The 27807-nt window shown below is 46.6% G+C and overlaps 1 protein-coding gene across 3 annotated transcripts; it reads left to right on the plus strand.

Annotated features, from left to right (window-relative positions):
• Positions 1-16881: 16881 nt before the first annotated feature.
• Positions 16882-27124, plus strand: LOC115641411 (phospholipase A2 inhibitor and Ly6/PLAUR domain-containing protein-like). 3 transcript variants are annotated; one of them, XM_030544552.1, is made up of 6 exons: positions 16882-16952; positions 20283-20440; positions 20980-21096; positions 25067-25219; positions 25684-25824; positions 26613-27124. In XM_030544552.1, the coding sequence occupies exons 2-6, from the start codon at positions 20392-20394 to the stop codon at positions 26990-26992; spliced, it is 840 nt and encodes a 279-aa protein (XP_030400412.1). In that variant the 5' UTR covers positions 16882-16952; positions 20283-20391; the 3' UTR covers positions 26993-27124. The 3 variants fall into 3 exon arrangements, with proteins under 3 accessions (XP_030400412.1, XP_030400414.1, XP_030400413.1); XM_030544554.1 differs by lacking the exon at positions 26613-27124 and adding an exon at positions 26407-26574; XM_030544553.1 differs by lacking the exon at positions 16882-16952 and adding an exon at positions 18218-18293.
• The last annotated feature ends 683 nt before the right edge of the window (positions 27125-27807 follow it).

The raw sequence follows: 27807 nt of genomic DNA on the forward strand, positions 1-27807 counted from the left end.
TCGTGGACACACACTTTCCGGATCTAGGGCATGTCTACATGTGGAGCTGGAGGCGTAAATTCCAGCTCGAGGAGACATGCCTGCGCTAGCTCTGATCGAACTAGCATAGTAAAAACAGTGTCCCTGTGACAGTGCAAGTAGTGGGAGGGGCTAGTTGCCTGTAGTTCATGCCTAGTGTCTTGGATGGATACATACTCAGGGCGGTTAGCCCCTCCTGCTGCTTGCACTTTATTTTTAGCATGCTAGCTTGATAAGCTTGAGCACGGGTATGTCTCCTTGAGCTGGCAATCACCATTCCAGCTCAAAGTGTAGATGTAACTTTTTTGGGATTTAGGAATTCCACATGGGGAGTTACACTGGCACAGCTTTAGGGATGTAATCACATTGGTATAGTTTTTCTGGTACATTTCATGATGTTGACAAGTCCCACAAAGGATTCAGTGGTTATTAGCAGACAGTATCCAAGAGACAGAAAAAATATAAAACAGGAGTAGCAGTGCCTCTGTTCCTGACTCATCATGTTTCTCTTTACAGATCATCTTGCCCCGTCCCCATCCAATGCTTTCTATTTCTGTCTGTCTCTCTGTTTGAATGCTGCTTAACAGGGATGTCCCATCAGATGATGCCACCCAACCAAGTTGGGGAAGGTTGCTGAGAAACAGACTAACTGAAAGACACGGCTAGGTGAATGAAAGTCATACAGGGTAGAGTGAAAGACTTGTGGATAAGTCAATGATAGTGGGACTGGATACAAAAGAGGCGTGCTATTTAAGCTGGAGACCAAACATCACTGGTTACAGACAGCCAGAAACGGAAGTGCTGAGAATCAAAGACCACTTTTCATAATGTGGGCCCCACTGAGGGAGGCAGTGTGGTCTAGCGGCTAGTGCACTGGAGTGGGACTCTGTAGAACTGGCTTCTATTCCCAGATTTGCCCCTGGCCTTCTGAGTGCCCTTGGGCAAGTCACTTTACAGCTCTGTCGCTTAGATTCCTCACCTCTAAACTGGGGATAATGAGACTGATCTTCCGTCATAAAGTGCTTTGAGATCCATGGATTAATAAGAGCTAGAGATTGTTATGATAAATTAATGAGATGTCGGCCTGCATATTTATGGTCTGTATTAGCATGTGAGTCCAAGTTAGACTGGACTGGATCAGTCAGAAGCTGAGAAACATCCACAGGAACACAGGACTGGAAGGGACCTCAGGGCAACCTTGTCATCCAGACAACCCTGCAAAAGATTAGTCTAGCTATTAGCTAATGATAACAAGATGCCATGAAAGAGCCAAGAAATGTTAGATTAGGACCATTCAAAATGTTTGCAATAACTCTTGTAACCCTCAGGACTTGAGGTTTCTGCAGTTAATTGTGAATTCTCCAAAACAGACCAATTTTATTTTTTTAAAAAACCTGTAAAATGTCTCAGTTTTTCTGATTCATCAACAGGACTAATTTCAAAAGAAACAAATCTCATTTCAGAGAAAAAAATGAAAAACAAAAAACCCTCAAAGTGTTCCAAATTCAGTTTGGACCAAGATCAGTTTTTAGACTGAAAGCTATGAGATTTCTGTGTCAAATCAGCCATTGTGCAAGAATTTGTGAAATTTCTGGCCCTGCAACAAAACTGGGAAAACTAATTATGAGGAAGTAGGGAGGAGGGGAACATTTTTCAAAATTGTTGCCATTTTTGCACATCATTGGTAATAAGACACTAGCAGGGAATTCCTATCATGAAAAACACTGATAGCTATCAAAGAGAGAAGCTCTCATCAACATTTTTCTGAAACAGACTTTCCCCAAATAGAAACAGTCTGTGACATCTGGTGCCTATAGACTTTCTTTAAAATCCTGTTCACTAGGTAAGTCATCAAGCAAGACTGGAGGTGGTAGACGTGAATTGAAGTTTGTTGGGTAAAAAGCCTCAAGCAGAAGGATTTGTTCCCTGTAGTTGACACAGTAGATACTATTATTATTTATTTATTGATTAATCAGGAGGAGTTGGATGAGATATTTTTAGAAAAAATAACAGAAGTATCCAAAGCACCGGACCTGATAGTAATAGGGGTCTTTAACTACCAATATATCTGTTGGAAAAACAACACAGCAGGACACAAGATGTGTTGGGGACAAAAGACGGCTACTCACCTTTGTAACTGTTCTTCGAGATGTGTTGCTCATATCCATTCTAAGTAGGTGTGCACATGCCGCGTGCATGATCGTCAGAAGATTTTTACCTTAGCAACACTCAATGGGTCTGCTGAGGCGTCCCCTGAAGTGGCACCCTTATGGTGCCGGATATATGCCCCTGCTGACCCAGCACCCCCTCAGTTCCTTCTTGCCGGTGTGACAGACCCAGACCGGTGGAGTACAGGAGTCTGGTTACTCCAATAGTGGGGAAGGAGGGTGGGTTTGGAATGGATATGAGCAACACATCTTGAAGAACAGTTACAAAAGTGAGTAACCATGTTTTCTTCGAGTGCTTGCTCATATCGATTCCAATTAGGTGACTCCCAAGCCATACCTAGGTGGTGGGGTCAGAGTGAGATGTTGCGGAGTGAAGGACCGCTGAACCAAATGCTGCATCATCCCTTGACTGGTGCACTATGGCATAGTGGGAAGCGAAGGTGTGTATAGATGACCAAGTCGCTGCCCTACAGATCTCCTGTATGGGCACATGGGCAGAAAGGCAGCAGACGAAGATTGAGCCCGAGTAGAATGGGCAGTGAGGCAGGTAGTTGGGATGTGAGCCAAGTCATAGCACGCATGAATGCATGACGTAATCCAAGATGAGATTCACTGTGAGTAGGCTGGGAGGCCCTTCATCCGGTCTGCCACTGCTACAAACAGTTGGGATATTTTTCTAAAAGGTTTTGTTTGCATGATGTAAAAGGTAAGAGCCCTATGAACATCTAGAGATTGCAGCTGTTGGTCTCATCGTGAAGCCTGCGGCTTCAGAAAGAAGACTGGGAGGTTGGTTGGTTGGTTGACATGGAAGGCAGACACCATCTTAGGGAGGAAGGCGGCGTGTGGTCGCAGCTGTACCTTATCCTTATGGAACACCATATACTGTGGGTCCACTGTGAGGGCCCGAAGTTCCGACAAGCACCTCACCGATGTAACAGTGATGAGGAAAGCTGTTTTCCAGGAAAGATACAGAAGCGAGCAAGTGGCCATCGGTTCAAAGGGGGCACCCAAGAGCCTAGATAGGACCAGATTGAGGTCCCACACAGAGAGTGGATGATGAACTTGTGGGTACAGACTTTCCAAGCCCTTGAGAAACCTGCTGACCATAGGATTGGAGAAGACTGAGCGCCAATTCTTGCCAGCGTGGAAACCACTGCTAGGTGTACCCTGATGGATGAGACAACTAGGTCTTCCTGTTTCAGAGACCAGAGATACTCTAGGATGGTAGGCACTGGCACCTCCAGAGGGACAGCATCGTTCTGGGCACACCAGCAGGAGAAGCATTTCCATTTGGCCAGGTATGTGGATCTCGTGGAGGGCTTTCTGCTACCCAAGAGTACTTGCTGCACTGAACTGGAGCAACGCAGCTCAGACTGAGTTAACCATGCAGCATCCATGCTGTGAGATGGAGGGACTGTAGGTCTGGATGGCGGAGCCTGCTGTGTTCCTGAGTGATCAGATCCGGCCACAAAGGTAGAGGAATTGATTTGGTCACCAACAGATCAAGGAGTGTGGTGTACCAGTGCTGCCTGGGCCACGCCAGAGTGATCAAGATTAAGCGAGCCTTGTCCCTGGGTAACTTGAAAAGGACTTTGTGGACAAGTGGCAATGGAGGAAAGGCATAGAGCAGGTGGTCTTTCCACATTATCAGGAAGGCGTCTGACAGGGAGCCCGGACAGCATCCCTGGAGAGAGCAGAACACCTGGCACTTCCGATTCTCACGAGAGGGGAAAAGGTCTATGTGGGGAAACCCCCACTTCCGGAAAACAGAGTGGATAACGTCCGGGAGAACTGACCATTCGTGAGCTAGTAAGGACCTGCTGAGGCAATCTGCCAAGATGTTCTGGACTCTTGGGAGAAACAACGCCACCAAGTCGACTGAGTGGACTATGCAAAATTCCCAGAGATGTATGGCCTCCTGACAAAGGAGGGACGACCACACTCCATCTTGCTTGTTGATGTAAAACATGGCCGTTGTGTTGTCTGTGAAGATTGTGACACAACGGCCTTGAAGGTGTTCGCAGAATACCTGACCTGAGGTGTACTGCTCTCAGTTTCCTTATGTTGATGTGTACGGTTATTTCTCGTGCGGACCAAAGACTTTGTGTGCGAAGTCCCACAAAGTGAGCGCCCCAGCCCAGAGATGACGTGTACGTGGTCAGGGCTGCAGAGAGCTGTGGGGCATGTAATGGCATCCCCCCGCAAACCAAGGTGGGGTTTAGCCACCAACCCAGAGAGGTTAAGACCTCCGTCTGTACAGTGAGAATTGTGTCCAAGCTGTCTTGGCCTGTACGGTACACTGATGAGAGCCAGATCTGAAGTGGATGGGGGCGTAGTCTGGCATGTCTGGTCATGAAAGTGCACGAGGCCATGTGGCCCAGAAGAGTGAGGCACGTGCGTGCTGTCGAGGTCGGGAAGTTTTGGAGGCCATGAATGATGGTCCCCTGGCAAGATTTGAGTCTAGGATTACCCCAATGAAGTCTATTCTCTGTGTAGGTTCCAGAGTGGACTATTCAATGATGAGCAGCAGGCCGAGTTGCTTGAACGAGCTCATGATGAAATGAACATGAGACCGCACCTGCAGCTCGGAGGAACCTCGAATGAGCCAGTCGTCGAGGTACGGAAACACTTGTATCCGATGTCGGCGGAGCGAGGCTGCTACGCCAGCCATACATTTTGTGAAACTCTTGGTGCTGTGGACAAACCGAAGGGAAGGACAGTAAGTTGGAAATGCTGCTGGTTGACCACAAAGCAAAGGAATTGCCTGTGAGGCAGGTAAATCGCTATGTGGAAGTACATGTCCTTCATGTTGAGGGTGGCATACTAGTCTCCAGGATCCAGGGAAGGGATAATGGTCCCCAGGGAAACCATGCGGAACTTCAACTTTACCATGAATTTGTTGAGTCCGTGCAGGTCCAGGATGGGCAGTAGACCCCCTTTGCCTTGGGGATTAGGAAGTAATGGGAGTAAAACCCCCTGCCCCTCAAATCCTTTGGGACCTCTTCTACCGCTCCGATAGCTAGGAGTGCCTGAACCTCCTGTAAGAGGAGTTGCTCGTTAGAGAGGTCCCTGAAGAGGGACAGGGAGAGAGGGTGGGAAGTGGAGGGCGAAACAAACTGAAGATGGTATCCAGTTTCCACCGTGCATAGTACCCAGCAATCTGATGTTACGCGAGACCACGCAGGGAGGAAATAGGAGAGGTGGTTGAAGAAAGGTGGGAATGGATCCTGCAAGGAGACTGGTGCTCCATCCTCAAGCACCTTCAAAAGTTTTGTTTGGGCCCCGCTGATGGTTTTGGAGGGTCCTGATTCTGGCCTGATTGCGGTCCAGATTGTCTCCTCCTATTACCACGGCCACGCCTTCTAGTGAAGTCTTGCCGTGGTCGAGATTTAGGGTAGGTGTGCTGCAGCTGGGGATGGAAGGGTCTGCTTTGCGTCACCGGGGTATGCATGCCCAGTGGTTGTCCTTCAAACTCTGAAGCCTGGGGTCAGTTTTATCAGAGAATAGCCCCTGGCCATCAAAGGGCAGGTCTTGAATGGTCTGCTGTAGCTCCGGTGCAAGACAGGATACTTGTAGCCATGAGATGCAGCACATAGCCAGCCAGAGGCTAGAGTTCTAGCCGCTGAGTCTGCCGCATCTAAAAATGCCTGCAGGGATGTCCTCGCCACTTTCTTGTCCTCTTCGAGCAAGGCCTCAAACTCCTCTCTGGACTCCTGGGGGACCAGCTCTTTGAACTTCCCCATCGAGGTCCAGGTATTATAGTTAAACAGCTCAGGAAGGCCTGCTGGTTAGCTACCCTGAGCTGTAGACCACCAGCAGAATAAATCTTGCGCCCGAATAAATCCAAGCGCCTAGCGTCCTTGGACTTAGGGACGGGCGCTTGATAGCCACGTCTGTCCCTCTCGTTCACCGACTGCACCACGAGAGAGCAAGGGTTGTGGTGAACATACAGATATTCATATCCCTTGGAGGGCACCATGTATTTCCTCTCCATCCCTCAGGCTGTGTGAGGAATAGATGCTGGGAACTGCCAGATCGTATCGGCATTAGCCTGGATAGTCCTAATGAAAGGTAGGGCGACACGTGTGGGGGCATCGGCTGATAAAATGTCCACCACCGGATCCTCCAATTTCTTCACCTTCTCCACCTGCAAGTTCATGTTCTGTGCCACCCTTCGCAGGAGATCCTGGTGTACACGAAGATCCATAGATGGTGGGCCAGAGGAGGACATGCCTGCCACTGCCTCGTCAGGTCAGGAGGAAGAGGATACCCCTAGGACAAGCAGATCCTGGGAAAGGTCTGGTTGGGGAGGGTCCTGCTGCGCTGGTGGCATGGGCCTGATCTGGTGGCAGGACAGTCGCCTTCGAGTCTACCGGGAGAGGGCAGCTCACAGTGCCCTCAGGCATCCAATGCTCCAAATGAGCGGATCGAGATGTGCCTGAGGGGACACCTTGGGCTTGGTGGTATGCCCAAGGAGTCCAGAAGGACCATCGTGGGGGTCCCTAATCAGGATCGTGTCCTTCATATTGTCCCTGTCTAGCACCATCAGCGTCATGGCCCTGGGTGTGGTAGCCACTCCCCGCTTGGGACGACGATGAATTCGGTCGTGAAGGCCAAGGAGGAGCCAAATGCCCATGTGGCGTTACACTGTTCCGCTCGGACAGTTCGTGCCTGGGAGCTAGAGACTGGTGCTGGGATCTTCGGCGGTACTGCGATCAGGATCGGGACCAATGGCCATAATGGTGCCGGGAGGCCAATCTAGATCTGGATGAGAATCTATGGTCTGGGCAGTGTCGGGATCAGCTGCGAGGCGACCGGTGCCAGGACCGGTGCCGGGAGCCGGATTGGTACCGATCGTACTGGGAGGGAGATCTGCGGGAGGCGGAGCGGCACCACGAGTACGACCAGTGCAGAGATGGGGATCGGTGCCGGGACTGCAAGTGGTGCTGGGTCCAGGACCATTGACGGGATCGGGACCATGACCTGGACCGGGACTGAGATTGGTGCCGAGCTGTCCTACTCTGTGAGGAGAGTCGCATGAAGGCAGGTTTCTGTATGGATTGAACAGTCCACACCGGCAGTGCCGGGGACTGAGGCGGTCCAGGCTCTATCTGCACAATCAGGTTGCGAGTGGTGGAGAAGGTCCCTGGGGTGGGCGGCAGGCCAAGCTCAATCACGGTGTGCACTGGGGAGCTTGTGTGCACCGGACTCAACGGCTCTTGCGGCGCCGGAATCGATGGTGCCAAAATCAGCAGTGCCAGAGTTGGAGCCTTAGTGGGATGGTCCAATCCAGGCTGTTGCTCCAATGGGGCCACAGGAGGTGTCTGCAACCGTATGGAAGCAGCAAGTGGTTTGTGCTGTTTCTTGAGCCACAGAGACAGTGAACAATGTCGAGACTGTACCGGTGCCAGAGATGTCCAGCGCCGAGAGTCTTTGCTGGTGCTAGGTCGTTCCGGTGCCAGAGGTGCGTTTCGGACCGATGGTGTCTGGTCTGCGCGTGGTACCAAAGGCTCCGGGTTAAGTGCCGCTAATTGGAATCAATATGAGCAAGCACTCGAAGAAGAACTTTTAGTTTCAGAAGATGGAGGAAGTAACATGAGGGATTTCTATGTTAGATTTGATTCTGACTACTAGGAAGGAACTGGTTGCGAATCTGATGATAGAAGGTAATTGGTGAAAGTGACCCCAAAATTGTAGATTTCATCATGATTCTAAGGAAAGGAAGAAGTGAAAGCAGCAGAATAAAGACAGTGGACCTCAGCAAAGCAGACTTTAACAAACTCTGAGCACTGGTAGGATGGTCCCATGGGAAGGGTATCTAAGGGATAAATAAATTCAGGAAAGCTGGCAGTTTCTACAAGAGACAAACATAAAAAGCACAGCAGCAAAGTACCCCGCTGGGGAGGAAAAGATAGGAAGAATAGTAAGAGACAAATATGGCAGCTCTTTACTGACCTGAAAATCAAAAAGGAATTGTAGAAAAACTAAAGACAAATTGCTAAGCAGGAGTGTGACAAGCACTCCATATGCTTTATAAAAATATGTTTATGATTGTGAATATAATGTGACTGGAATATGCTTTATGCAAAAGGTCTCTTGTAAGGTATCATTACAAAACTTATGATCTACTGAGTGCGTTCATCCTATTTGTATGTTGTGGTGGGCCTGGCACCACATCGCCCCTTTATGGCAGGGAGGGATGGGGTGTCGGAACCTCATCACTCCCAAGTTCACGCGCTCACCTCTCTGTGAGCAGCCTGATGCAGCCTAATGGTCTGTCTCTATGCAATTGCCCCTCAGTCGGGGTAGTGGTCCCTAACAACTAGTGTCCATGTAGCTCGCGCCAAGAGTGAGGGCTGTGTGGCCCAACTGCCAGAGGCCATATAAATCCCCCCTCGCAGGTGGGGTAGTGCGGCTTAGCAGCCAGAGTCCAAGTAGCTCACACCAAGAGTCAGAGCCATGTCGCCCAATGGCCAGAGTCCATACAACTCCCCCCTTGCAGGTGGGTAATGCAGCCTAGCAGCCACAGTCCATGTAAATCACCCCAAGTGTCAGGGCAGTGTGGCCCAATGGCCAGAGTCCATATACTTCCAATGTGTGTGAGCACGTGAGGTGATAGGGGGACCCGGGCCCACCTTCTCCACTGGGTCCCCACCCAGAGCCCTGATAGCAGCAAGTTCCCCTTGCAATTCGCCCAGCGGGAATCCACCTGCAACACACTGAGCATCTGTGCAGCTCTAATGCCGTTTGCCTCCAAAGTTCCCCTGGGTCGTTTCCTATCATAAACGTCGGGTTCTCCATTTCTCAGAGGGGTCCTTTGGTCTGTTCCTCTCCTGTGACATACTCCTTCTGGGTCTCAGGGTGCATCCCAGCTTGGATGGCCTTCGGATCCTGGAGCACAGGCTGTCCCTCCTCGGGAGCTGGCAGCATGCCTCTTTCCCCTCCAGCAGTCTGCGCAGACAGAGCAGCTCTGCAGGCTTTTATACCTGTTCTCCAGTTGGAGCATGCCCAGCAGAGCTTCTGGGGCGTGGCTCCCTCTGCTAGGAACGAAGGGTTAACCTCTGTGGTACTGGTGCGGGGCCACTCTGTCCCGTCACATATGTATATATCATTCTTGTATTTAAAACTAGAAATATGAAGTATTATTCTGAAGTCCTATTGTAATTATGCAAAGTGTAGGCTATTAATGGTGGCTTGGAATCTTGATGGCTTCCATTAACTAGGACAATTTATTGTGAATGGCTCTATTTACTTGCAGAACTTCCTGGGTACCTGCCAGCCAGCCTTGGAAGAATGGAGACTAGGGGTCTCACAGGACATGTGACCATGTCACATGATATTGGAATCCATCTTAAACCTGGTGCTTTTCCATTTAGAAGGAGGAGTGGGAACCTGGAGAGAGATAAAGGATTCCTGCCTTATGCCAAAGCTATAAAATGGAGTGAAACAGAACAAAGGTGCCCAGTCATGTGGAATCCCCTGCTTTTCACTTAAGATGCCTGCTGGAACTAATAAGATCTGTACCAGGAGAAAGGATTGGGCCCAGACTAGGAAGGAGTCTAGTCTGTGAAAGAAGTTTATTGGAACATCTCTAAGGGTGAGATTTATCTGTATTCAGTTTCTTAATGTATTGGGCTTAGACTTGCATGTTTTATTTGATTTTGCTTGGTAACTTATTTTGTTTTGTCTGTTATTACTTGAAACCACTTAAATCCTACTTTTTATACTTAATAAAATCAATTTTGTTATTAATTAACCCAGAGTAAGTGATTAATAGCTGGAGGAGCAAACAGCTGTGCATATCTCTTCATCAGTGTTATAGAGGGCGGACAATTTATGAGTTTATGCAGAGTAAAACAGATTTATTTGGAGTTTGGATCCCATTGGGAACTGGGTGTCTGGGTACTGGAGACAGGAGTACTTGCTAGGCTGTTTTCAGTTAAGTCTGCAGCATTGGGACATGGTTCAGACCCTGGGTCTGTGTTGCAGCAGGTTAGTCTGTCTGGCTCAACAAGGCAGAGTTCTGCAGTTCCAAGCTGGCAGGGAAAATGGGCTCAGAGGTAGTCTCAGCACATCAGGTGACAGTCCCAAGGGGGTCTCTGTGACCGAACCTGTCACAATGAGTACAACAGAATAGCACAAGCATGCAGATCAAAGCCAGCTCGAGTAATTCTACACAAGCATCAGTCACACTTAGTGCTTGTACGCAGCCTTGCTTCACTCCATTTGAGATTTCAATGCATGAGAAAAGTCACCAGTGGAGAGCACTTGCACTGACATTCGGTTTCAGGCTCAGTAACTGGTTAAACGATGGGAAACGGTAGGAATAAATGGTCAGTTCTCACAATGGAGAGAAGTAAATTGCAGGATCCCCCAGGGATCTATACTGGGAACAGTGCTGTTCAACATATTAATAAATGATCTGGAAAAAGGGATCAACAGTGAGATGGGAAAGTTTGCAGGGGATACAAAATTACTCAAGATAGTTAAGTCTAAAGCAGACTGTAAAGACTTACAAAGGGATCTCACAAAGCTGAGTAACTAGGCAACAAAATGGCACATGAAATTCAGTGTCGATAAATGCAAAGTAATGGGCACTGGAAAACTTAATTCCACCTATACATACAAAATAATGAGGTCTAAATTAGCTGTCACCACTCAAGGAAGAGATCTTGGAGTCATTGTGGTGAGTTCTCTGAAAAGATCTGCTCAATGTGCAGTGGCAGTCAAAATGTTGGGAAAGGGATAGATAATAAGACAGAAAATATCATATTGCCTCTACATAAATCCATGGTATGTCCACCCCTTGAATATGTGTGCAGATGTGGTCACCCCATATCAAAAAAAGACATATTGGAATTGGAAAAGGTTCAGAAAAGGGCAACAAAAATGATTAGGGGTATAGAACAGCTTCCGTACGAGGAGAGATTAATAAGACTGGGACTTTTCACCTTGGAAAAGAGGCAACTAAGGGGGAATATGATAGAGGTCTATAAAATCATGAGTGGTATAGAGAAAGTAAATAAGGAAGTGTTGTTTACTCTTTCTCATAATACAAGAACAAGGGGTCACCAAATGAAATTAATAGGTGGCAGGTTTAAAACAAACACAAGAAAGTATTTTTTCATGCAACACACTGTCAGCCTCTGGAACTCCTTGCCAGAGGGTGTTGGGAAGACCAGTACTATAAGGGGGTTCAAAAGGAAGCTAGATAGATTCATGGAAGATAAGTCCATCGATGGCTATTAGCCAGGATGGGCAGGAATGGTGTCCCCAGTCTCTGTTTGCCAGAAGCTGGGATTGGGTAACAGGGCATGGATCACTTGATGATAACCTGTCTGTTCGTTCCATTTGGGGCATCTGGCATTGGTCACTGTCAGTAGACAGGATACTGGGCTTGATGGACCTTTGGTCTGACCCAGTGTGACCGTTCTTATGATCTTATGTTTAGAGGAAAAAAGGAAAGAAAGGTTGTTAAAGAGAAGAAAGAGTGTTTGGTTAGGTTTAGTAAGGAGAGATGATTTTAAAGGCTTAGTTTGGCATGTTATTAAAGAATAAGAAAAATTAAATAAATTTAAAATTTTTTTAAATATAAAGTTAGGTTAAAAAAGAACACATGGCAAAAAAGGGAATTTTATAAAGCAGAGACTGTTTAGTTAGCACATGATAAAAACATAAAGGCAGGTTAAGAAAGAAACATTTAAAACATTAAATATAAGGGTAGGTTAAAAAAAGAGCATTTAAAAACATAAAATAAAAGAGAAACATATAAAGATGGGTTAAAAGAGAGACCAGTGCAGGAAAAGGGAAAAGAAAGCCCCTTTGCAAAGGGCAAAGATAGACAGCACGTGGTTGAGTCAGAGAGAGAGAGAGAGAGAGAGAGAGCTTACCCTCGCCGCTGCTCCTGGGTAAAGAGAGTGCTTCCAAGACTCACAACCCCTCAGGATAGTTGTCACCACCTTTGGGTGGGACCAATCAGATGCTGTTCTATAGCTGTGTCATAGAACACATTTTCCTGAACAAATCCTATAGTCCCAAGATTTTTAAACAGGAACCATCTCCCTCCCCTCTTTACACCCCCCTTTAACTGCCTTATTTTTATCTAAAAAACAGACTTGTAGCATCTTTCCCGCCATGTAGCACTTTTACACAGGTGCTTTAACAAGGGTTAAAACCATAAGTCCTTAGTAACAAAAAATTTTAAAAAGTTTTCCACTATATTTTAGACTAACATTGGTCACTTTTTAGTAAGAACAATTTGAAGCAGCGTGCTTTTTCGGCAAAGCCACTGTTAGCAAAAGTAGCATCTGTGAGTCAGTGGATCAGAGATAAGGCTGCTTCTTTTTCTGCTTTTTAATGAAAGCAAGTAAAAGTTATATTAAGTTTTGTCAAGGAATAAAGCTCTGCTTTCTAATCACTTGAAAAGACAAGACTATATGAAGAAACTGCCCTTTATTTAGCACTTTTGCATGTGTTTTAATAAAAAATGGGCATGAAGAAACACCCCAGGGTTAAACCCACAAACACTTACTAACAAAAAATTTATAAAAGCCTTTCCTTTTGCTTTTAGTGAGAACAATTTGAAGCTGCAGGAAAACAGCATCTGTGAGCCAGTGGATCAGAGAGAAGAAGATTGCTTCTTCCCCAACTTTTTAACAAATAGAGGTGAAAGTTAGATTAAGTCTTGTACAGGAATAAACACTTTAAAAGACAAACCTATATGATAACACATCCCTTCATTTGGCACTTTTGCACGTGTTTCAATAAAAAGCTAGCATACAGAAACATCCCAGGGTTAAAAACACAGAGAATCTCTTTATACAAGTAATTTATAATGATAAAATAGATCCCCCCCCCATGTTTTAGACTAATATTGGTCATTTTTTAGTAAGGACAATTTGAAGCAGTGTGCTTTTGCAGCAAAACCCCTGTTAGCAAACACAGCATCTGTGAGTCAGTGGATCAGAGTTAAGAAGATAAGAGATAAGATAAGAAGGCTGCTTCTTCCCCCGCTTTTTAACAAATACTACTGAAAGGTATATTCAGTTTTGTAAAGGAATAAGCGCTTGAGAAGACAAGCCTATATGAAGACACATCTCTTTATTTAACATTTTTACAGGTGTATTTCAATAAAACAGAGCATACAGAAACATTCCAGCTTTAAAACCACAGGTCCTCAGTTTATATTCCCCTTATTCTGTAATTCAGTGGATCAGAGAGAAGTTTATTTTCCTCCACACTTTTTAACAAATTTAACAAAAGTTATATTAAGCTTTCAGTTTCTTAGGACTTTTAGATTTAAGTATGAATTTTTCTGTTACATTATCAGAATGTCTTTATTTTTAAAGAAATACCATGTGCTGAGACACAGGTACACGCTCCTATGTTTGTTTTGGGTCTATAGATTTTATTAAAATAATACATCACAGGCTGGAGCCTTGGCTTTCTCTATATTTTAAAACCAGATACGACTAATTAGGCTAGCCAGTGATCCATGCACTATAGTCTTTACTTAAATCTCTACACTTCTCTTTGATCCACTGCATTACAGAATAAGGGGAATATAAACTGGCTATTACTAAGGACCTGTAGTTTTAAACCTAGGGTGTTTCTGCATGCTCTATTTTATTGAAACACGCCTGTAAAAATGTTAAATAAAGGTCTCTGTCGTCATATAGGTTTGTCTTTTCTAGTGTTTATTCCTTTACAAAATTTAATTTAACTTTCACCTGTGTTTGTTGAAAAGTGGGGGAAGAAGCAATCTTCTTCTCTCTGATCCACTGGCTCACAGATGCTGTTTTTCCTGCAGTTTCAAATTGTCCTCACTAAAAGCAGAGGGAAAAGCTTTTAAAAACTTTAGTAGTAAGGGTTTGTGGGTTTAACCGTGGGGTGTTTCTGCATGCTCATTTTTTATTAAAACATATGCAAATGTGCTAAATAAAGGGCAGTTTCTTCATATAGACTTGTCTTTTCAAGTGATTAGAAAGCAGAGCTTTATTCCTTTACAAAACTTAATAGTACTTTTATTTGCTTTTGTTAAAAAATGGGGGAAGAAGCAGCCTTCTTATCTCTGATCCACTGACTCAAAGACGCTGTTTTTGCTAACAAGGGCTTTGCTGCAGCTTCAAATTGTCCTCACTAAAAATTGACCAATGTTAGTCTAAAACATAGGGGAAAACTTTTAAAAATTGTTTGTTACTAAGGGCTTATGATTTTAACCCTTGTTAAAGCACCTGTGTAAAAGTGCTACATGGCAGGAAAGATGCTTGGGGTCAGTTTTGTCAGATAAGAATAAGGCAGGTAAAGGAGTGGGAGGAGAAGGAAATGGCTCTTGTTTAAAAGTCTTGGGACTATAGGATTGGTTCAGGAAAATGTATTCTATCACACATCTGTAGAAAAGCATCTGATTGGTCCGATCCAAAGGTAGTCATAACTAGCCTGAGGAGTTGTGAGTCTTGGAAGCACTTTCTTTACCCAGGAGCAGCCACAAGGGGTAAGCTCTCTCTCTCCCTGAATCCATAGGGTGACCAGATGTCCTGATTCTATAGAGACAGTCCTGATTTTTGGGGCTTTTTCTTATATAGGCACCTATTACCTCCCACCCCCGTCCTGATTTTTCACACTTGCTATCTGGTCATCCTATTAATCAACCATGTGCTGTCTATCTTTGCCCTTTGCAAAGGGGCTTTCTTTTCCCCTTTCTTGCCCTGTTCTCTCTTATCCTATCTTTATATGTTTCTCTTTTATTTAACTCTTTTAAAACACTCTTTTCTTAACCTATCCTTATATTTCATATTTTAAATGTTTCTTTCTTAACCTGCCTTTATATTTTTACCATGTGCTTACTACACAGTCTCTGCTTTATACAGTTTCCTTTTTTTTGCCGTGTTCTTTTTTAACCTCATGTTATATTTAATCAACTTTTTTAATTTATTTAATTTCTTTTTATTCTTTAATAACATGCCAAACTAGGCCTTTAAAATAATCTCTCCTTACTAAACCTAACCAAAAATCTCTTTTCTTTAATAACTTTTCTTTCCTTTTCTCCTTTAAACCTTACCAAATCTTTCTTTTTTTTAAATCTTTAAGCTCTCTCACTCTATTCTTTCAACCTTTTTCTCTAAACCAGTGATTCCCAAACTTGTTTCACCGCTTGTGCAGGGAAAGCCCCTGGTGGGCTGGGCCACTTTGTTTACCTGCCTGCTCCCAGTGCCCATGGTTCGCTGCTCCAGACCAATGGGAGCAGCTGGAAGCGGCGTAGGCCAAGGGACATACTGGCTGCCCCTTCCAGCAGCTCCCATTGGCCTGGAGCAGTGAACCGTGGCCACTGGGAGCTGCAACAGGCAAAACCTGCAGACGCAGCAGGTAAACAAACTGGCCCGGCCCGCCAGGGATTTTCCCTGCACAAGCAGTGGAACAAGTTTGGGAACCACTGCTCTAAACAATCAACCAAATATATCAAAGCACAAGCATGCAACATTCCCCCTATTCAAACATGAAAAATAATTTAAAAAAAAGTCAAAATGGCAGACACTGCCAAACCTCGATATCAATGGAAACAGGAACGGAGGGCAGGACATAAGCATTAAAGGAGGCATAGACACCTGTCAAAAATACATGGTGATGAATGCTATCAAGGTTATACTACTCTCAAGCTCCCCTTCTCTGAACCTTAGTCTCAATTCCCTGTCTGGAGCTGGGAACACAACGCTGAGGTTAGTCAGCTTTGCTTTCCCTTATGATCCTGATAGGGTCAATTGCCCCAGAACTATTTTATTCTGGGATTCTGTTCTTCCATAGATTAACAGCTGTTTGACAATGGATCTTTCAACTAGAATCAGTTTTCTGGGCAAAAGCAGAAAACAAAAAAAAGTCATGGCCTGTTTGGGCCTTTTATGTTTGCTTGTTATTCCTTGCTTTGTTATCTTTCCAATTCCCCCCATTTCACAGTGAAATGGAGGGTTGAAAAGGGGGAGGGGAAATGAAAAACAAAAAATGTCAAACTAAAACATTTCCAGGATTTTTTTGTGAAAATGAAATTAAAAGTAAGAAACGGAATGCAAATGGCTTGAAATTTTTCATGAAAAATTTCCCCCTTAAATGAAGAGTTGCCACTCATTAAATATTATTACTTTTGGGATGGAAGCAGCCCTACCATAGTTAAGGTTCCATCAGGCTCTTTGTTACAATCTGATTTTAAGTGTTCAGCAATCTACATATATTATCCAATTATCCTAAAAATGGGTATGACAGTAAAGCAATTGTTCTCAACCTGCAGCCCATGGGTTGCATGCAGCTCAATTAGCAGACAGCTGCAGGCGCGGCCCAGCTTAGCTGTGTGCTAAAGGCTGCAAGCTCTAGACTGCTGCATGACCCTGCACAGCAGCTTGGGGTCCAGGGCCCCGGTTGAGTCTGGGATCTTGGTTGGGTCCTGGGTTGGGATCCTGGCTGCTCCCCAGACCCACAATGTTGGGGTCAGGATCCCCATGGGGTCTAGAGTCGCAATGGGTTTCAGTGTCAGGGTCTCCTCCCTGTCCTTACCCCATGCAAGCATCTAACATCATTGGGGAGCTTCCGCTGCTTGTGGCTTTGTAACAGCACAACAGGAAACTGTGCAAACTGCACTTGAGTGGGGAATGGGGGCGCGTCTGGCTACACTTATAAATAAAAGACAGCCTGGTAGACTCTGTGGCTTATCAATTCAGGACCAGGAGATGTGTCTGCTGTGAGGACTGGTTCCCAATACTGGTATTACTTTGGCTATAGGTGAGTGCTATTCCAGCTTTACTTTACTATGAAAGCCCTCCATTAAAATGGTTGGTCCACCACAGTGTGTCTTACAGACCTTTAGAGCAGTCGTTCTCAACCTGGGATCCAAGGCCCCGTGGGGGCCTGAGAGCAGGTTTCAGAGGGGGGGCGGGGGGAGGAGCACCAAGCAGGGCCAGCATTAAACTTACAAGGGCCCAGAATAGAAAGCTGAAGCCCTGCTGCATGGGGTTGAAATCTGGGCCCTGAGCCATGACATCTGAGGCTGAAGCCAAAATCTGAGCAATGTAGCTTTGTGGGGGTTCTTCTGGCACGGGGCCCCAGGCAATTGCCCTGCTTGCTACCCCCTAATGCTGGCCCAGGCTTTTATATGCAGAAAACCAGTTATTGCAACACAAGTGGGCCGTGGAGTTTTTATAGCACGTTGGGGGGTGGGGATTGAGAGAAAAAGAATGAGAACCCCTGCTTTAGAGGGAGAACTCTGAGGGGATTGTACAACCGGTGGAATTGACATTTAGCTATTAGCTAATGCTTTAGTTGGAGATTCTGTCTCAGTTAAAGAGCATGGGGCAGCACTTAGAGAGGTGGGGGTTTGTACATTCTTGCCTGACATAGCTGGGTTTATGGGGGAAAGATATTGCCCTGTGGAGTGAGAGTCTTATAGAATCCAAGGAATGGATATTTTATATGCTGCTCCCAATGCCTAGACCCCTTTGAGTACAGGCTATAGATTTCTGTATCACCTGCAACTGAGAGGACCGGTCAGCTATTAGCCCAAATGCTGGAATGCTGCTAGCTGTGGAGATTACTCCAGACAGTTTGTTTACTAATAGGGTTCTCAGACATTTTAAAAGACTCAGATGCTGCCATTCTCCTCCAACTCTGAAGAGTTCAGGTGACATATGCAGGGCCGGCTTTAGGCCTATTCCACCAATTACCCCGAATCGGGCCCCGCGTCTAAGAGGGCCCTGCACCCAGTGAGAATCCCTTCCCTGGCTAGAGGCGCCTTTTTAATTTTTACTCACCTGGCTGCGCTCTGGGTCTTCGGCAGCACTTCAGTGGCGGGTCCTTCGCTCGCTCTGGGTCTTAGTGCTGCCGAAGACCTGGAGCAAGTGAAGGACCTGCAGCCAAAGTGCCTCTGAAGACTTGGAGCATTGCCCGGTGAGTATAAGCCCCATATGTTTTTTTACATGTGTGTGGTTTTTTTTTTTTAGTCATCTCTGCTGGGGCCCTGTTGAAACTGTTCGAATTGGGCCCCACACTTCCTAAAGCCGGCCCTGGACACACGCTTGCATATTATGATTACAGACTGAGAAATCATCATCAGAGGGGTGTTTTGATGTATGTACTAAAATATAGGAAATGTTAGATTGAAACCTTATATTTGAATGTATATGAGAGGAACAAAGTGTGAAGGAAGTCTGTATTAGGTGCACGAATTGTATGCAGGATATGTATAGCAGTGTTAGTCCCCAGGATAATAGAGACCTCTGACCTGAGGAAGAGCTCTGTGTGGCTCAAAAGCATGTCAGGTCTGTTCAGTAAAAGAACCATCTTGTCTCTGTAAGGAGCACCAGTGCATTTACTGCCCAACAGTTTTTGTTGAAGTTATTGATAGTGTTCCAAATGCTATTTACAATATTTTCTTGAGCATTAAATCTTTGTTTTACTGAGTGCTTGTCTTCATATACAACGCTGCGGTAGGGTAGCACTTTAGTGAAGATGCTACTGCACCATTAATCCACCTCTCTGAGAGGCAGTACACACAGGTGCCAACTTTCAGCTTTCCCCCGGTGTGCTCTACGACCACTCCACCCCGAGGTCCCACCCCCAATCCCAATCCCACTCCCACTCCACTCCTTCCCCAAGGCCCCATCCCCACCTTTTCCTGCCTCCAGTCTGCCCCCTCCCCGAGAGCACCCTGCCCTCGCTCTGCCTCTTGCCCCTGCCCCAGCACCTCCCACCCACTACCGTACAATTGATCAGCGATGGGCAGGAGGTGCTGAGGGGAAGGAGGAGCTGATCGGTGGGGACTGCTGAACAGCTGATCAGTGGGTGGCTGCTGAGCACCCACTATTTTTTTCCCTGGGTGTTCCAGCCCCAGAGCACCCACGGAGTCGGTGCCTATAGGCAATAGCCATGTCGACAGCAGAAGCTCTGCCACTGACAAAGCGCTGTCCACACAGAGGGTTAGGTCAGTATAACTAAACTACATCACCCCACACCCCTGAGCGACACAGTTATACTGATATAGGTCTGTAGCGTAGACCTGACCTAAGAAACTGTGTGGTACTCTTTGTGGTTGACTGGGAACTATTAACACCTATTTATCAGGGGTTTACATATAGCCCTAAAGTTGAACTCTGTGTAAATGGTTTCACAAAAGACAGAACTCTGGCCTGTGCTTCAGCAAAGGGCTATGCAGAGGTGCAGGAAGATGGTGAGTGTAATAATTATAGATAATATTGCCCCAGCACACATGCTCGGTGCATGGCCGAGTACATGGCCCTGAGATCAGGGCAAGGGGGCAAGAGCTGAGAATGAGCATTCACTCTCTCTTCTCAAACAGGCACCCTATGAAAATAAAAGGCAACAAGCGTAAAGGTGGCAGATGAAAAAAACCTTTGGGTGCTTTACACAACCTGTCATTAACCTGTGCAGTTCCCTGCCACAGGAAATGCTAATAGTTCCTGGGCACCTTTAATCTGATGTTTAATGACTAGGGCTCTACCAAATTCACGGTCATGAAAAATGCGTCATGGACCATGACATCTGGTCTCCTCCTGTGAAATCTGGTCTTTTGTGTGCTTTTACCCTATATTATACAGATTTCACAGGGGGAGACCAGCGTTGCCCAAATTGGGGTTCCTGATCCAAAACGGAGATGCAGGGGGGTCACCCAGCTCTGAAGGCAGCACCCCACCAGCAGCACTGCAAAATTAAGGGTGGCAATACCATACCATGCCCCCCTTACTTCTGCACTGATGCTAGCAATGGCTTTGCTTTCAGAACTAGGCTCCCAGCCAGCAGTCACTGCTCTCCAGCTGCCCAGCTCTGAAGACACTCCCAATGCCAGCAGCAGTGCAGAAATAAGGGTAGCAGTACCAGAACCCCCCAAAAAATAACCTTGTGACCACCCCACAACTCCTTTTCTGGTCAGGATCCCTACAATTACAATACCATGAAATTTCAGATTTAAATAGATGAAATAATGAAATTTACCATTTTTAAAATCCTATGACCGTGAAATTGACCAAAATGGACTGTGATTTCATAGAGCCCTATTAATGACACTTACATCACACCATTCAATTTATTTCCTTTTTGCAGGTGAAATTCCTCTTGTGACTTCTCTTCATCCCCTGCTTGTATAAATCCTCTGGACGGAGAATTTGTTGCATCAGAGACCCCAGCTCCAATTCACGGTCTTCCTATCACCATGAAGGCTCCCTTCTTTTTCTGCATTCTCTTTGCTCTCCTAGGTCTGGGTGAGTCAGGGCTGTTTCTCTGCAGGAACTTGCAATCTAGTTTGTATAAAATAGCAACTTGGTCCTTCGTATAAATTTGTTTATAAATGTCACCAAAAAGCCAGTATCGGGAAAAATGGGCCAACTGGACATGTCGAAGGGAAAAGAACAGATTCCTTGTGAAGTCCCTAGTTGGCATGACAACACATTGAAATATTCTAGAAATAAGAGGAAATATTGATACTTGAGGTCCTCCAAGACATGTTCTGATTGGTTCCTTTTTAGAAATGGCTGGAAAATTGGTGTTTCATCCCCCACAAAAAATGTTGTGGAAAAAATCCACTTTTGAAAATCCCCTGTTGGGAAATGCTGATTTTCCTGTATGAAATTTAAAAAATGGGGACTATGTAGCCAGGGTCAGAGCTGGTGTGTGAGAGTGAGAGAGAGAGAGAGAGAGAGAGAAAGCACTGGCAGGTTGCACCAGACGGTTTCCCTAAGAACCCAGGGGAAGGTGAGGAGGCAAGGGACAAATCTACACAAATGTCTCTCTCCTTTTCTAGGTGCCTGTCTGCAGTGTGAGGTTTGCTCTGAGTTCGGCAGGGACTGCAGGGGCAGCATGGAGACCTGCAGTTCTGGAGAAGATTCCTGTGCCATCACTGTGTTTGAAACCCTAATAGGTAGATCAGCCAGATCTCACATCAGCCTGGTCCAGTGCTCAGAGCACACTCGGATCTATTCCCAGTTCTGGGTGAAGAATGAGGTCTAGTGGGTTGGAGCAGGAGATAGACTGGGTTTTATTCTGAACTTGGGGAATGGGGCCAGTGGGTTGGAGCAGCGATAGTTTTAGGGGTGGACCACCTGAGGAACCGTCAAGGGTGATATGGTCAGGGGGGTGCTGTGCAGCAGCGCAGAGGTGTGCGCTGCTGACTGGTAGAAGAGGGCCACAAACTCACAGAGGTGACCCTCAAGGATGTGAGGGAGATTCCCAAATCTGAGCCATTCTTTTTAGGTGGCAAATCTGAGGAACTGTCCCAGATTGAGGTGTTATAAGAGGAGGTTTTGGAACAAATTGATAAACTAAACCAGGGGTTCTCAGAGTTTTGTACTGGTGACCCCTTTCACACAGCAAGCTTAAGTGCGACCCCTCCCTTATACACTAAAAACACCTTTTCATATATTTAACACCATTATAAATGCTGGAGGCAAAGCGAGGTTTGGGGTAGAGGCTGACAGCTCGCGACCCCTCATGTAATAACCTCATGGCCCCTTGAGGGGTCCAGACCCCCAGTTTGAGACCCCTGAACTAAACAGTAATAAGTCACCAGGACCAGACGGGGTTTATCCAAGAGTTCTGAAAGAACTCAGATGGGAAACTGCAGGACTACTAACTGTCGTCTTTAACCTTCTGTACCAAAATGACTGGAGGATAGCTAATGTGATGCCTGTGATGGGTTGGATCACAGAAACCCCCTTGGGACTGCCAACTGATGTGCTGAGACTACCTCTAAGCTGTTATCCCTGCCAGCTTGGGACTTCAGTGCCTGGTTTGAGCCAGACACACTAGCCTGCTACAAACACAGACCCAAGTCTGGATAACATCCCCCACAAGCTGCAGGCTTAACTGAAAACAGCTTAAGAAGTGCTCCTGTCTCCAGCATTCAGATACACAGCTCCCAATGGGGTCCAAACCCCAAATAAATTCATTTTACCCTGCATAAAGCTTATACAGAGCAAACTCATAAATTGTTCGCCCTCTATAACACTGATAGAGAGGAATGCACAGCTGTTTGCCCCCACCCCAGGTATTAATACATACTCTGGGTTAATTAATAAGTAAAAAGTGATTTTATTAAACACAAAAAGTAGGATTTAGGTGGTTCCAAGTAATAATAGACCGAAAAAAGTGAATTACCAAGCAAAATAAAATAAAACACGCAAGTCTAAGCCTAGTACAGTAAGAAAACTGAATACAGATAAAACAAGTATGTGGACAAGGGGAGGGGGTCCAGTGAATATAGTGTATTTAGATATTCAGAAAGCATTTCACAAGGTCTCTCACCAAAAGCTCTTAAGCAAAGTAAGCTGTCATGGGATAAGAGGGAAGGTTCTCTCTTGGATTGGTAAATGGTTAAAAGATAGGAAACAAAGGGTAGATATAAATAGTCATTTTTCAGAATGGAGAGAGATAAATAGTGTTGTCCCCCAGGGGTCTGTATTGGACACAGTCCTATTTAAGATACTCATAAATGATCTGGAAAAAGGGGTAAACAGTGAGGTGGCAACATTTGCAGATGATACAAAACTACTCAAGATAGTTAAGTCCCAGGCAGACTGCAAAGAGCTACAAAAGGATCTCTCAAGACAGAGTGACTGGGCAACAAAATGGCAGATGAAATGTAATATTGATAAATGCGAAGTAATGCGCATTGGAAAACATAATCCTAACTATACAGATAAAATGATGGGGTCTAAATTAGCTATTACAACTCAAGAAAGAGATCTTGGAGTCATTGTGGATAGTTCTCTGAAAGCATCCACTCAATGTGCAGGGCAGTCAAAAAAGCGAACAGAATGTTGGGAACCATTAGGAAAGAGATAGAGAATAAGACAGAAAGTGTCATATTGCCTGTATATAAATCCATGGTATGCTCACATTTTGAATACGGCATGCAGATGTGGTTGCCCATCTCGAAAAAGATATATTGGATATTGGATTCAGAAAAGGGGAACAAAAATGGTTAGGGGTATGGAATGGCTGCCGTATGAGGAGAGATTAGTATGACTGGGACTCTTCAGATTGGGAAAGAGACGACTAAGGGGGAAGATGATAGAGGTCTATAAAATCATGAGTGGTACAGAGAAAGTAAATAAGAAAGTGTTATTTACTCCTCTTAACACAAGAACTAGGGGCCACCAAATGAAATTAATAGGTAGCAGGTTTAAAACAAACAAAAGGAAGTATTTTTTCACACAATGCACAGTCAATCTGTGGAACTCCTTGCCAGAGGATGTTGTGACAGCCAAGACTATAACAGGGTTCAAAGAAGAACTAGATAAAATAATGGAGGATAGGTCTATCAATGGCTATTAGCCAGGATGGGCAGGGACGGTGTCTCTAGCCTCTGTTTGCCAGAAGCTGGGAATGGGCAACCAGGGATGGATCACTTGATCATCACCTGTTCTGTTCATTCCCTCTGGGGCACCTGTCATTGGCCACTGTTGAAAGACATGCTACTGGGCTAGATGGACCTTTAATCTGACCCAGTATGGCCGTGCTTATGTTCTTATGACACATGGAGGGACGTGCCGAGATTTCTCCCTGCTTTCTCCCAGCGGAGGAATGGGGGTGCAAAGAGTGACACACATATACTCTTCCTGTTCTCTCCCAGCCTCCTGCATGCCACAAAACAGCTGATTGTGGCGCGAAGGAGGCATGGGGAAGGAGAGAGAGATACTGATCCATGGGGTAGCTGGGGAGGAGGCGTAAGCTAATAGGAAGGCTGCTGGTGGGTGTTCAGCACTCAACTTTTTTTCCTGGTGGGTGCTCAAACCCCAGAGCACCCACACAGTCAACACCTATGTGGGGGAATGTGAAGCAACGCTAGGGGTTCCATGCATCCAGGTCACTTTCCCCACTTGAGCTGTGCTGTGAGGCAAGCATCAGGAGCTGTGGCTCTCCTACTCTCCCCTTATGCAGGGGGGGGAAGTGACCTGGGTGTAGGGAGCCCTGACATTGCTTGTCGCTTCCACCCATGACTCGCTAGGGGTGCATGGATGAGCAGTGTTGGAGTGGGGGGAGTGAGCAGCAGTGTCAGCTGCTCCCTGCATCCAAGGCAGTTTCCCCATGTGGGCACAGAAGGAGAGTGCAAGGGCTAGGCGCGCAGGAGGAGGGTGCATGGGTTCGGGAAAAAGGGGGCATAGTGCAGGGTTTAAGTGCACAGTGCAGGGTTTAGGAGCACAGGAGGGGGATGCAGGATTTAGAGGCACAGGCGGGGGTGCAGGGATTGGGGCGAAGGGGGTACAGTGCAGGGTTTAGAGGCACAGCAGGGGGGGCAGGGATTGGGGTGAAGGGGGTACAGTGCAGCACAAAGTAAGGGTGGCAATACACCATATACAATGGCACCCTTACTTTGCTGCTGCTGGTGCCGGTCTTCATAGCTAGGCACCCAGCTAGCAGCTGCCGCTCTCCAGGCACCCAGCTAGTGCTTAATTTGTGCCGAGGTTTGCTGGGGCTGAGCTCCTCTTTCAAAATCAATTAAGCACTGGTGGGCGGGGGGGGGAGGTAAAGGCAGCAGGGCCCTGGTGGAGGGGGAAGCCTTGGGGGCCAGAGGTGATGGGGGGGTGGGGAGCCCATGGTGGCCAGGGGAAATGGGGGGGGGGCACCGTGCCCACGGGGGCCAGAGGCACCAAAATACAAGTTCACCCATGGCACCATTTTCCCAAAGGCCAGCCCTGGGGTGGAGCAGGTGTGGGCTAGGACTCAGGCCTCCAGGGTTCTGTTACTGACTCCGTGAGCTCAGGCAAGTCTCCATGCTTCAGTTTCCGCCTGGGTAGACTAAAGATAAAGACACAGACATCTTTTTGAGGAGCATGTGGGACAGGGTGACAGAGTTGGTGAGTAAACATTGGTCTTCTCCTTCTGTACAGTGGGATTGGATATACAGAAAGTAATCAAGTCCTGCATGGCATCCAGTGAGTGTGGAACGAGCCCTGTTGTTACGAGGTTTGGGGAGGGAATGGCAATAAGGAAGAGCACCACCTGTTGTGTGGGGGATGCCTGCAGTACAGCCTCCGTTACAAGTACGTATCCCTCTCTCTATCCTCCCTCCTACTACCACTCCCGCACCAATTCTTCCTCTTCATTCCCCCTCTGCCCACCTACACCCCTCTTTTCTAGAACAGTCTCAGCAATGAGCCCTTGAGAACAGTCTCTTACCCCGCAGGGGGTGCTGCAGTGAATTACACTAAGCGCTAAGAACAGTCCCACTGCCGGCAGTGAATAGCACTAGGTTCCTGGGGGAAGAGGTGGAATTAAGTGAATGTGGCTCTAGACTGCCAAAAACTGCAGCTGATTCCACATGGGGCATGGTTCAACTGGTCTGTGCTGCAAACTGATGCCACAAACTTTGCTACCTCCAGTGTCTCCTGAGCTCCTGTATGTGGGATGTGGGGCTGAGCCGTTCAACCCTAACCTGCTCTCTCTGTCCTGAAGCCTATTTTGGAATATCCCCTAAATTGACTGCATTTGCTTGTCTTCTTCACAGTGCCCCCAGCAAGTACAATCCCAAATGGTCAGCATTGCCCCGCCTGCTCTTCTGTGTTTAACTTTCCATGCAGCAAAGAGACCTTAGCTTGCACTGGATCTGAGACCCATTGCATCGCAGTAACCGGAAGCATAACAATAGGTAATTGGAATTTATTTATTCTGGTATGCTATTTGCTTTCTTATTATGTTCTCTCAGATGACACCTATGGGCTGGTAGATAAGGGATTGGGCTTGGACTCCAGACACCTGAGTTCTAATATTAGACAGCAACCAGCCTATTGTCTCACCTCAGGCAACCCTCTGTGTCTGTTTTCCCTTGGACTAGATCTCTTGCTATTGGGGCCCTGTTAGGCTAGGCGCTGCACAGATCCTGACTGAGATTGGAAGGGTCTCCCATTGTGCCAGACACTGCACAGACACAGCCATTCACCGTTGCACAGATTTTACCATTTAAATAGTAAAGGAAGGATTATTATCTCCATTGTGCAGATGAGGAAACTGAGGCATGGAGAGATTACGGCTGGAATCTTCAAAGGAGTTTGGGGCACTAGGGACCCAGATCCCATTAAAATTAAACTCCCGCCTATGTTACACTCCTAAAATCTGCACCTAAGTGATGTGCTCAAGGCCAATCAGGGATCTGTGGCAGAGCCAAGAATTGAATTCAGATATTCTGAGTCCTAGCCCAGTCCCTTCATTAACACAAAGACTCTCCTCTTAGAGATCCCTCTCCCTGCCACCAACTGTGAATTGTTTCGTTGCTCAATGAAGAATGGGACTAATACAAAGCCTACTGAAGTGAATGGGTGTCGTCAGTGGGTTTTAGATTTGGGATCCCAGTGATTTGTCGAAGGGCACACAGTGAGCCTGCATCAGAGCAGAGGAGGGGGACTGACACTGACCAGCTGCTTCTTTTTCCTGGGCCAGTTTTATTTCCTGTACAGATCACCATGAAGGGTTGTGCCACTGAATCTGTCTGCACCCATTTAAAAGGAAATTCAGGGATCTTCGGAGACAACATAGACCTAAGCACGGCCACATGCAGGCCAGCCCCTGGCAAGTCTGAATCGACTAAGGGACCAGCCCCGGGTGCAAGTGGCACAGCTAAAGGACCAGCTCCTAGTGTAACCAGCCCGATTAAGGGACCAGCCCCCCGTACAAGTGGCACAGCTAAGGGACCAGCCTCCGGTGCAGCCAGCCAAAGTAGGGGTCCAGCCCTTTTTGCGGCTGGCACGACTCCAGGACCATCTGGGCTTCTCCTCCTCCCAGTCCTCACAGGGTTATTCCTGTTGAAGCTCCTCTCCTGATCCCCACACCATGCACTGGTGACACTGCACTGAAGAACGCCTGTTCAGCTTCCATTTGCCCTTCTCAGCTGCTGCCTTTCCATTCCAGAGACTTTTCCTTTCTGGACGGATTTGTTTCCCCTTTAGTTTATTGCAGTGAATAAAACAAACTGGAAATCAGAAAACTCTGGAACTGGCTGAATTATTTTGACAGGAAAAAATTGTCAAAAAGGTGATTAGATTTATGGAGACCCCTAGTGATGAAATTAGACAGTACACTCAGGCCTGCTCTACACTACAGAGTTAGGTCTAATTTAGCCACGTTAGGTCGATTTTAAAATGAATGCATCCCAGGGCTGCCCGGGGGGGGGGCAAGTGGGGCAATTTGCCCCAGACCCCGAGCCCCGCAGGGGCCCCCCGAGAATATAGTATTCTATAATATTGCAACTTTTTTCTATGGAAGGGGCCCCCGAAATTGCTTTGCCCTAGGCCCCCTGAATCCTCTGGGTGGTCCTGATGCATCCACACAATCAACCCCATTCTGTCGACTTAAAGGGCTCTGAAAATCGACTTCTGCACTCCACCTCGGCAAGGGGAGTAGCACTAAAAACAACCTTGCAGGGTTGAAATTGGGGTAGTGTGGATGCAAATTGACGGTACTGACCTCTGGGAGCTATCCCAGAGTGCTCCATTGTGACAGCTCTGGACAGCACTTTGAACTCTGATGCACTAGCCAGGTACACAGAAAAAGCCCCGGGAACTTTTGAATTTCATTTCCTGTTTGGTCAGCATGGTGAACTCGGCTGCACTCAGCAGCAGAGGTGACCATGCAGTCC

The sequence above is a fragment of the Gopherus evgoodei genome, unplaced genomic scaffold (genome assembly GCF_007399415.2).
Source record: "Gopherus evgoodei ecotype Sinaloan lineage unplaced genomic scaffold, rGopEvg1_v1.p scaffold_34_arrow_ctg1, whole genome shotgun sequence".
In the NCBI taxonomy this organism is placed as follows: domain Eukaryota; kingdom Metazoa; phylum Chordata; order Testudines; family Testudinidae; genus Gopherus; species Gopherus evgoodei.

What these genes read in the sequence shown, in the direction of transcription:
- LOC115641411 (XM_030544552.1), top strand. Translation starts at nt 20,392, where the DNA reads ATGAAGGCTCCCTTCTTTTTCTGCATTCTCTTTGCTCTCCTAGGTCTG. An exon ending in CTTTGCTCTCCTAGGTCTGG is followed by an intron (nt 20,441 to 20,979) that starts GTGAGTCAGGGC and finishes CTCCTTTTCTAG; the next exon opens with GTGCCTGTCTGCAGTGTGAG. An exon ending in AACCGGAAGCATAACAATAG is followed by an intron (nt 25,825 to 26,612) that starts GTAATTGGAATT and finishes TTCCTGGGCCAG; the next exon opens with TTTTATTTCCTGTACAGATC.